The sequence below is a fragment of the Corylus avellana genome, chromosome ca11, assembly GCF_901000735.1.
Source record: "Corylus avellana chromosome ca11, CavTom2PMs-1.0".
In the NCBI taxonomy this organism is placed as follows: Eukaryota; Viridiplantae; Streptophyta; class Magnoliopsida; order Fagales; family Betulaceae; genus Corylus; species Corylus avellana.
This window is the reverse complement of record NC_081551.1, coordinates 20,732,878-20,743,379: the sequence shown is the minus strand read 5'-3', so window position 1 is coordinate 20,743,379 and position 10,502 is coordinate 20,732,878. Positions and strand designations below refer to the sequence as shown.

Genomic DNA, 10,502 nt, shown 5'->3' with positions numbered 1-10,502 from the left:
CAAGTAAATTCTAATTGCCACTTACACAAGCCAAAAATTAATACTTACAAATTAAAATAATAAATAATTAATTAATTTTTTTTTTAAAAAAAAAAAAAAGAGAGAATAAAATTTGTAATTGTGAAACTTGTAGTCTTGTACCTTGAAAAGGCACATGTACTTCAACGAGAATGGCTGTGAGTTATTCTTGAAAGCCATAATACAAAGTTAAAAACAAGGAAAAACTGTTGGTGTATTTCTTTGAGTTTTTCATTTTATCATATTAAAAGATTGAATCGTTATCAAATAACTCTCAATATTCGATAAATTTTTAATGGTGTCAATGACACATAGCTATCATATCACATCATGTTCAATAAAAATGTCTTCAAATGGTAGCTCAATTGGCTGTAGACCACGCTTAATAAAACGGAGATTACTAGTTTGAATCCATCTTTCTCCTTCCCTTGTGTGAACATATAAAAAAAAATAAAAAAAAAAATCAATAAAAAGAATAGACATGTCCATTGTCCAGAGCATCCAATAGCTAACTTACCACACGCCATGTTAAAAATGCCACATTATCAACACGTCATCTCATAACTTAAAAATTGAACATATTAATCAGAACTTTAAAAAAAAAAAAAAAAAATTAAAAAAAAGAAGGAAAATTACAGTTTATCCCCTTAAAGTTGACAGTATTTTTCAATTCGAACATCAAAGTTTCAATTTTTGCAATCCACCTCCACAAAGTTTCAATTTTTTTTTTTAATTCGACCAATATTATCCCAAAATTCCCTTATTGCCCCTATTTTTTATTTATTTTTTATTTTATGAAAAAAAATAAATAAATTTGGGGGGTGCAAAAATGGCCAAATGTAGCCATCCCGAATTTTTTAAAATTTTTTATAAAAAAATAAAAGAATAAAAATTAGGGGCAATATGAGAAGTTTTGGATACAATTGATCAAATTGCAAAAATTTAAAACTTTGGAAGGGTGAATTGCAAAGATTGAAACTTTAGTATTCGAATTAAAAAACTCTGTCAACTTTAAGGAAGTAAACTGTAATTTTTTCAAAAAAAACTTAAAAGCGTGTTTTCTACTTGATGGTTGTTTCGGGAAATAAGAGTTTAAGAATAGTGCTCTCTCATGCTCTAAACATATCGTGACAATAGGGTACAAATTGCCGTTGGGGTACAAGTGAAATCATTATAACCTTTTGTAAACATTGTTTTATCGAGACTAATACCTACGCACGTGGCGTAGGACTTAATTAAGCATGGTTTGCTTGTAGCGTTGCTTGTGAGATGTGAGATGAACCTTATTATGTCTATCTCGACTCTCGAGCCCTAAGAGGCTACTATCCGGAGGGATTATTATTGGGTACACCAATTCCTAGGGGTCCAAAAACAAATGGACAAGAATAATTATGGTTATGGGTACCACCCAACAAATAATTCACTTCCTTTGTGGCTACATCCTACATGACAGGAAAAGCCTATTCAATTGTAAGTTGTGCTTACTGCTTAGGTAGGACCTTCCTAAATCTAGCCTTCTGACATTTTCTTTGCTAAGTGGGACCTAAAATAACCAATAAGTGCCTTCTTAAGTCTTATCCAATACCTTCTTTTTTTTTTCCTTTATTACGTCTTTATCTTTATCTTTCTTCTTCTTTTTCTATTTTTTGTTTTATTTTTTTGTTGTCGTTTGATTGTTACCTCATGTGATTCATGCAGAGAGGGTTTTGTGTATGTTCTATACTACAATTTTATTGGATTCCACCTGCCAATGTTCACTGTGAACAGACATTGAAACATTCACCAGAAACGGTCGGATTCAGAGGGCTGACCCGTACCCGAACCCTACAAATCTGCCGGTACTGAAAATACAACATAAAACTCATTTTTATAAACATCTTTTAATTTTAATTTCTTTAAATAAAATTAATGTAACATCCCTCTTTTCTATTGAAAAAAAATGAGTAATTCATATTATAAAAATATTCGTGGTTGTTAAGTCTCGTATTGTTTATTTATTAAGTAAAACTGCGCTTTATAAGTAATTATAATGAAACTTCAAATTTATTAGTCTTTTTATAGTGATAGCGTATGCCATTTTTTCAATATTAATTTAAACAAAAATGAATGATTGAGACATGATTTGAACTACTTTTACTCTAATATCATAATAAACTACCATTTTTTTAATTAATATTGTTATAAATTTTTTAAGCATATTTTATTTGAAAAAGGTAAATGATGTGAAGTAAACCACATGGTGAATGGCCTTGGTAGATCATTCAACCTTCTTAAAGTTAATTGTCTACATATGACCCCATTCCTTATGGACATGATTTCTAATAGTTTTTTTTTTTGGTTTTTTTAATTGAAAGGAAGAAAAGGTTACAAGGGGATTTATACTACTTTTGATCCGAATGGAAGAATGAATGAGTGATCCTATGAGAATGCTTCCAAACACTAGGTGAAAAGCGGCTCATTTAGCTAAATTATGTGCTCTACAGTTAGCACTCCTATAAACTTTCTTAGCCTTCCAACTATAGAAAGAAAGCAAATACAGAGAAATGTCAAAAATAACATTATAAAAAGTCCAACCCGGAAACAGCTGAGGTTGTTGAATTGCAAAGACTACATTGAAGGCATCCCCTTCAAAGATGAGAGAGTAAGCATCACATGAAGCTGCAGTTTGAACCGTCAAGGGATCACTTCTTTTATTCTTGCACTCTTTTAAGGCAGTAATATGTGAGGGAGGCTTTCTTTGTTTAGTAGGAGTTCCTCTGCTCGAATAAGGGAGTCCCTATCGGCCGTCACAATTTTGTCACAATTATTTTTATTATTACTCTATCTCCCATCCTCTTTGATCAGGGAATGGAGATGCTTTCCTTATAGCCTAAGGATGTGTAAAGTTTTAGTGCATTAGCTTTCCCTGTTCTGATTATAAAGAAAAAAAAGGTTTCCTTTAATGAGACATGGCCAAGTAAAGGATAAGTAAGAAACAAAACAGGGTACTTTTGTTGTGGCTGGCTCCTTCAAAACCTTGCAATTTTTCAGCCTTGTGATGAATGCAGCAGAAGAAGAGGAGGGCATGGGGCATTTCTTTAACAGAAACTATGAATTAGATGCTTCGTTTCCCCTTTTCTTGCTCAGTGGAGATTCTATTTTGGCAGGTATAATAAGCCAAGTCCACACAGCTGGAATCTAAGCTTCTTATCTTTTACCATGTTAGAAATGCCCTGCACCTGTCACTTCACTTCACTTCTTTTTTTTTTTTTTTTTTTAATCTAATTAAAAAATAAATAAAAATAATAATAAATAAGGTGGAGCGACTAAGGATGGGTATTGGTTATAATGGTATCGACAACCCTATTTTTAATAATTAACCGATAACATTTCGATAAGAAATTATTTTGAAAATTTCGGTTAAAACGGTTAATCGGTTTCCGTAGACGACTATGATGACTACTTTACTTGGACGTGACCATGATAATACATGCTCGTTGAGAACTGCATAATAAGAGCCTAAATAGTAAAACTACAAGAATTCTTTCAAGTCCGATTAAACCATAATTTGACAAAACTTCATCAAGACATCAATGAAATTCATAGTGATTTACACTAATTAGGCATGAAAATTCTCATTATGAAATTCGAACTCAAATCACTTTAAGAATTTAGCTCTTAGCTCTGCTAATATTTTATTCAATTCAGTTCACTGTCACAGTGTTGTTGATTTAGCCCTGCAAATATTTTATTCACCCTTTGATCAATGAAAGCTACTTAGTACCAAAAAACAAGATTAATGAAAGGGCATGGGGGGCCTCATTGGTGCGCAAAAGAGATAAACTTATGTGCAAGTATTTATCATCAGTTGGTGATTGTCCACATTTTTCCTTTTGGTTCATGTTTCTTTAGCCACTAGAAATGGCACGGGATGAATGTTGTGGTATCTTCGTTCTTGAGAGACTCAATATGTAAAATATTTAATTAAAATGAGAAATGTATGATAAATAGTAAAGCTAATGTTGGAATTTAGGGTTTTGGTACTATGTTAATTAAATTATCAATTATCTTCAAATTTTAAATTAATAGAAAACTATAAATTTAATTATTTAATTAATAATTTTTAAAAATAAACCCTAAAAAAAGGGCAAATTACAGTTGAGCCCGTTTGGTAAATAGTTTTGTTGTTGGTTTTTTGTTTGTATAGTAATAATAAGTGATTGATGTAAAATAAAGATAAAATGAGATTTGAATTTTTTGTGTGAGAAAAATGAAGAGAGTTGTTTGCTACTAAAAAAACAAACGTTGATTTTTATTTTTTTTTTTGGTTAGAAATGAAGAAAAAAAAAAATGAGTGAAGTTAGTTGACAAATAGTAAGGCAAGTCAAATTTCGGTTGCTCTATGTGCAACGATCCCAATCGAGCAAGGGAGTGCCCAACAAAAGAGGAAATAGGATCCTCTTTTATTTCAAATGAAATGGAGAGGTGTCGGTTAAGCAAAAAGTGGGATAATATTGTTCCATTTTTTAAAAGATGAGTACAATTTGTCATAATTTTAACACTTTTTTTTGCCTAATAAGCTCCTCTCAATTTTAAATGAAATAGATGATCATATTCTAAGAAAGAGAAGGTGAATGCCCTTGTCATTGAAGAGAATCAAGAGGAGTTGGATGGGGAACCTCAAGCCAGAGTAAACTCATTCCAACTCCAATTGAATGCTCTTCAAACTGAGACGCCTTTAGAACTTATGTATGTTCCTATTGAAGCCAACTCCACAAGGTATTCAATTATGTCATGTTAGACACTAGTGCCACCCACAACGTCGCGGCGGCACACATGGTGAAAACTTTGGAACTAAAGTTGAAGAGGGAATGAGGTGGTTGGCGTCATTGGTGTGGGTGAGGAGGTAGGGTGAAAGAGGCGAGCCAGGGCCATTAAGTGGAAGCGTTGGTGCCATGTGGACCGCGACCTCAGTTTAATAACTAACATGATCAGTGTCATGTAGACGACAACATAATGGACTTGTAATAAAAGTTACCGTTTATGTTTATTTGTGTCCTTTTTTTTCTTTTTTTTTTTCCTTCTCGAAACATATACAGTAATAAACAACTCAAAACATAAAAATAATTTTTACTTTTATGTCACATTAATATTATTTTCAAACAAAAAATAAAAATATGTCTCAAACACACATTAATGATATATTTCACATTTTAAAATATAAGATAAATTTATAGACTAAGTTGAAAAAAATTGAAGGGAAACTTTATAAAGGACTCATGAACTACGATGCGTTTTGAGAAGACCTCCTTAAATTTTAAAAACTCTCAATTTCACCCCTCAAACTTTCAATTTGATGCAATTTATTCCCTCCGTCAATTGTTGCCGTTAAACCCTAACGGAAACTCCTAAAAAGACCATATTACCCTTCTATTATCTTTTAAAAAAAATGAAAAAATGAAGAAAAAAAGGTCACAAGTTGGGTCACCTTGTGATTTTTTTTTTATTTATAATAATAATATTATTATTTTTTAATTTTTAATTTGAAAATAAAGGTAAGTTTAAAATTTTATAAAAAAAATCAAGAGTATAAAAGTCATTTCATCACTTTTAATTATTTAAAACTAACAAATGAGGTACATTGTATCAAATTAAAAATTTCAGGGTGAAATTAAAAGTTTTTAAAATTTGGAAGTCTTCTCGAAATGAGTATTGAGAGTTTATAAAAATTTGAAGAGTTTTCTCAAAATGAACGAAATTTTAAGGTTTAAATGGAAGTTTCCCCAAAATTAATTGGTTAATCGCACTAGCAACAGTAAAAAGAAAAAGAAAAAAGAAGAATCTGCTAAAGTTTTTTTTTTTCTAAAAGCCATAGAGGGAAAAGGGGCGGGGCCGAACAACGACAAGAGGAAACCTGCTCAAGTTGAAAAGAGCGTGAAGTCACTCCAAAGTCTGACTCTGAACGCAATCATTCAGGCGGACGGAGGACCTCTACCGGCTCTACGATATCGAGTAATTTCCGATGTCAATTTGGTCCCCACGACAACAATATCTCGGTGGCTACAAAACGGCGTGAATAACGGTCATTTTCTCGACGGCCAACCAGAATGGTAACAACCGATTTGTCCGTTGCTGCCCCCAGGTTGAAGAGGGAAGACTATAAGCGCACCAAGCACGACTCCGTCTTCTCCAAATGGCAGGTTCAGTCTTCAAAACACACTCTCTCTTTGTGAATGTGTGTTTTGCTTTGTGTTTTTCATATCAGTTTTAAATTTGAGTTCGACTTGCCCAGAACACGGATTCATGTGAATCTTTAAACATGTTAATCTACGAAATTGGGAGTGAAATTTAGGTGTGTCTATATGTTTCTGTAGCTCTAAACCATATTTCAAGTACTGGCTTTCTTAAATTTCTTGGCCTACACGTTGAAAATTGTATTTTGGAACCTTGATTGTCTTGGACTTCTTTTTTTCTCCTTCTCTTAAAGATATCAACAAACATGTTGAGAGCAGACGTTAGTGTTCATTGTGTGTGTAAATCTTTTTGGTGTAGTGTTTTCATTTTGGGCTCATTGTGCGTGTTTCAACTTGTTTAGATTCTTGTTGGTCCTTCCGATTGGGAAGACTGTTTACTGGGAAAGGAAGGAGCTACAAAGTATAGAGTTCACAACCTGCCCAAAAGTTCTGGTCCAGGAGTGTATGAGCTTGGGATTGCTGTATCTCGGACGGGGTTGGGGCGTGAAATCAGCAAGCTTGACCCGGACCGCGTGATCGTGACTTACCTTGGTCAGGCAGACAATGTTAAGACGCGACTCCAGCAGTATGGCCGGACAGGTGCTCACTTGGGCAATAGCTGTTTCAATGGTGGCCCAAATGACTCTAAGAGTGTGTGTCTCCAGAAAAGGCCTGGATTTTTTGAGGAGATATTTTCAAATGGCTACCCCATTGTGTTTCGATGGGTTCCTGTAAGTACATCGTTGCTTGGTTTTGTTGGTTTTCTTTTCATGGGCACTGCATTTTGTAGAAAGAAGAGGGCAATCTTGTGAACAGAACGACTTTACAAAGCTAGATGAATTTTGGCCCTATAATGTACGTTAAATGATCGTAAGCTTCAATTCTTGAAGAATTATGATCTTGAAATAGTCTGTTCATGTGTGATCAGCTGCTAGAGATTTGATAGAAACCGGCCAGTTAAAGTTTATAGGAGTATAGGAGAATTAACAAATGTCAGATTTATCAACCTCAAGCTTTTATTTGGTGGGATCAGCTGGTTTTTTATTAGTATTTGTCAAATTTTGATTTGATTTGATTAGTAAGGTTTTATTATTATTATTATTATTATTATTATTATTATTATTTTTTATATATAATTTTTTTTATGTCTTTTAGTAATGATAATGCATGGTCCAGATTAGTGCGTCGAGGATTCAAGACAAATTGTTACTAGGGTTATTTGAGAAGTTATATACTTGTAGTGATAGTTTTATTACTATGCACGTATAATCAGAATTTGATGGGCGTCTCATATCCTAGAAGGTGTGATGTTTTTCCTTTTCTTTTCTTTTTTAACAAATTCTTTGAGCTCTTAATTTCCAAACAAATATCACCAATTCCCATATCTTTTCCAAACCCGAAGCCTTATTTTGTGAACCCTAGGATCTTTCGTTGAAATTCTACATCAGATGTCATTGGTTATGGAGTATTTATTGCTGTCGCTGACTCTTAAGGAATGAGTGGTGAACATTTCCATAATTACAGGAAGATTATTATCAATAATTTTGTTATTTTCCTATTAGTCATACGTCTAATTATTTTTAGGGAAAAGTACACATGCCCCTACTCAAATTACGACTTTTTATTGTCAACGTCAGCTCCCAAACTATTGATTGAGTTCATGTCTCTCCCAAATTACCAAAAATTGTCAATGTCGCCAAAAAAAAAAAGTGGACGTTCAAGCCCCTTTGCCAATATTTTCAAGTAAATGGATTCCCCTTATTATTGGAAGCTGTCATGGAAAATATACACGAGGAAGGGGGCTCTTCATTTCGTTCAACATTTACAAAATCCATCTCAACACATCTTTTATGGTCTCATACATTAAGAATGGTCTCCATTGATTCACAAAGAGGTGCTTCAGGACCAAATTTTAGGAGTGTCCCATTTTCTTCGAAGACATTGGAAGCGATTGAAGATTCAGCACACTAGAGAAGCTGGTGGTTGGCCGAGTCTGGGGGCTTTTGTTTTTCTCATTGCTACTCTGGCTAAGTGCTTGTTCTTTCGTCTCCCAACACCCACAAGAACAGTTCTCAGTTCTCACAGGCATGCCTAGGTTGGTTGAGGTAGTTATTGAAGTAGCGCTATTTTGTGTCTACAGTGCTGCATCTTGGACATTGAAACCTTGGGGTGGTTCGGCCACCTCCATTTTGGCCAAAGAACCTCCTTCTCCTCTTTTCTTCTTCTTATTTTTTTAAATAATTTTTATATTTAATTTTTATGAAGGGTATTTTTGTCATTGGTGGGCATTGACTCAATCAATTATTTGAGGGACATTGACAATGAGGTAGTAGTTTGAGGGGGTTTGTATACTTTTCTCTTATTTTTATATCGTCACATAAGCCACAGTGTAGACCTACATATAAGCATGAAAATATCCAGTGCATAATCACATTCTACACACACTTAACCATGCATATGCTACTTACATGTGGATGAATTATGCTAAATGAGTTGTTATGCGTCTGCATGTATTTATGTATGTACGTACCTAGTATGTACCTACCAATGTATGTATGTTTGTATGGAAGCAGGTCTGATGCAAAATTTTCTTGTAATATGGTTATTTCAACAAATCCTCTTTTCCTTCTTGCTTGTTAAACAGACGGAGAGCAAGAGCGATGCTGAGAAAAAAGAAGCCCAGCTGCTCAACAGATTTGATTATGCATGGAACTTAAGCAGTAATGGTGCACGGCGACAATATGATATCCTTTTGAAACTTAAGAAAGATGCTTCAAAAACTATCCAATTTTCTAATATTGTCAGGAAACTTCTGCTATTTGATCAGAAGCAAGTGGGCATTAGAATCAAAGCAAGCACTCACGCTGATGAAGAGAGCTACAATTTCCTATCAGGAGTTTTCAAATTTAGTAGATCGCAGCCTAGGCTTGTACTGGATAGAAGTGGTGTTATTGAGGACAACACTAGTTTTTGTGGGGTGGTCTTAAGTGATGGTTCCGTTTGTAGAAGACCACCGGTTGTGAGAAGAAAGAGGTGTGCTGAACACAAAGGGATGAGAATTACTGGGTTCATCCCAACCTTGGTTACAGAAGGTAAATCAAAGAGCACAATTGGCTCAGATTCCACTAATCTTGATGACAGAGAGGGTTACAGTCACAATGACACAGCAAAGTGTCCACTGGTTGCATTTAAGCGTCCTGTTAGTGAGAACTTTACTCCTATATGTGGAGTCCTCTTGAGTGATGGCTCTGCTTGTAGAAGGCAGCCGGCTCAGGGGAGGAAAAGGTGTGACGAACACAAAGGTATGAGAATAATTAGATCCATTGCTGAGTCAGCTATGGAAGGAAACCCGAATTCATCTGCAATGCGCAAACCTGGAATAGTGCAACCTCGAGCTTCCCCAGAGAAGTTTGTTGTCAGCAAAAGCTGCAACACTATATGTGGGGTGAATTTAGATCATGGGCTTTTCTGTACAAGACAGCCTGCTAGAGGAAGAGTCAGGTGTGAAGAGCACAAAGGGCTGAGAGTTAATGGGTTGGTCCCCATGTTAGCAGCAGAAGACAAGTCCCATGTATCTGATAAGGGTTTGGAATTCAGTTCTTATAATGCCTCCACTTGTGGAGCAGCCTTACACGATGGTTCTCTGTGCAGAAGGCAGCCAGTGGAAGGAAATAAAAGGTGTTGGCAGCACAAAGGCATGAGGGCCGGTAGTTCCTTCTCTGGGCTTGGCTCTGGAATAACTTTTCTCTCATGTGGTGTTACCTTGCAGAACGGATCTACCTGTATGAGGACTCCTGCTTATGGTAGGAAGAGGTGTGAGCAGCACAAGGGGAGAAGAGTCTAATTCTCTGAAATTACAAAATTAGAGATGGACTTCCAGAGGAGGTCTTGTTTAATGTACTCAATTAACTATACATATTGTAGCTCTCTTTGTATCCTTAAGTACATGCCCTTCAAATAATATTGTAGCTCGTCTCCCTTTAGGGCATTCACAGTAACTTTTGTGTTTTAGAGTTGTATGTAAAATGATTGACTAAAAGTTTTAAAAATGTGTTTACCCGGCTTTCTAAACCAAATGCATTTTGTGTTTAAGCTAAGTGCTTCTCCAAGAATTTTTCCTGAAATATTTAGTCAATGAATTATCAATGTTTTTGAGAATAGCTTTGTGAGAGTAAACCTAATCATGAATATTACATGAAATTGCTATTTTTGGTTTTTTTTTTTTTTTTTTTTTTTTTAATATGAACAAATAATTCAAACGCAGAACACTAT

General features: G+C 34.7%; 1 protein-coding gene across 1 annotated transcript; it reads left to right on the top strand.

Moving 5' to 3' along the window:
- The first annotated feature begins 5,871 nt into the window (after positions 1 to 5,871).
- Positions 5,872 to 10,228, top strand: LOC132166633 (protein EFFECTOR OF TRANSCRIPTION 2-like). Its single transcript, XM_059577480.1, has 3 exons — positions 5,872 to 6,197; positions 6,593 to 6,961; positions 8,875 to 10,228. Exons 1-3 carry the CDS (start codon positions 6,105 to 6,107, stop codon positions 10,072 to 10,074), a joined length of 1,662 nt encoding a protein of 553 aa, XP_059433463.1. The 5' UTR covers positions 5,872 to 6,104; the 3' UTR covers positions 10,075 to 10,228.
- Positions 10,229 to 10,502: the final 274 nt, after the last annotated feature.

What these genes read in the sequence shown, in the direction of transcription:
- LOC132166633 (XM_059577480.1), top strand. Translation starts at nt 6,105, where the DNA reads ATGGTAACAACCGATTTGTCCGTTGCTGCCCCCAGGTTGAAGAGGGAA. An exon ending in CCGTCTTCTCCAAATGGCAG is followed by an intron (nt 6,198 to 6,592) that starts GTTCAGTCTTCA and finishes CAACTTGTTTAG; the next exon opens with ATTCTTGTTGGTCCTTCCGA. An exon ending in TTGTGTTTCGATGGGTTCCT is followed by an intron (nt 6,962 to 8,874) that starts GTAAGTACATCG and finishes CTTGTTAAACAG; the next exon opens with ACGGAGAGCAAGAGCGATGC.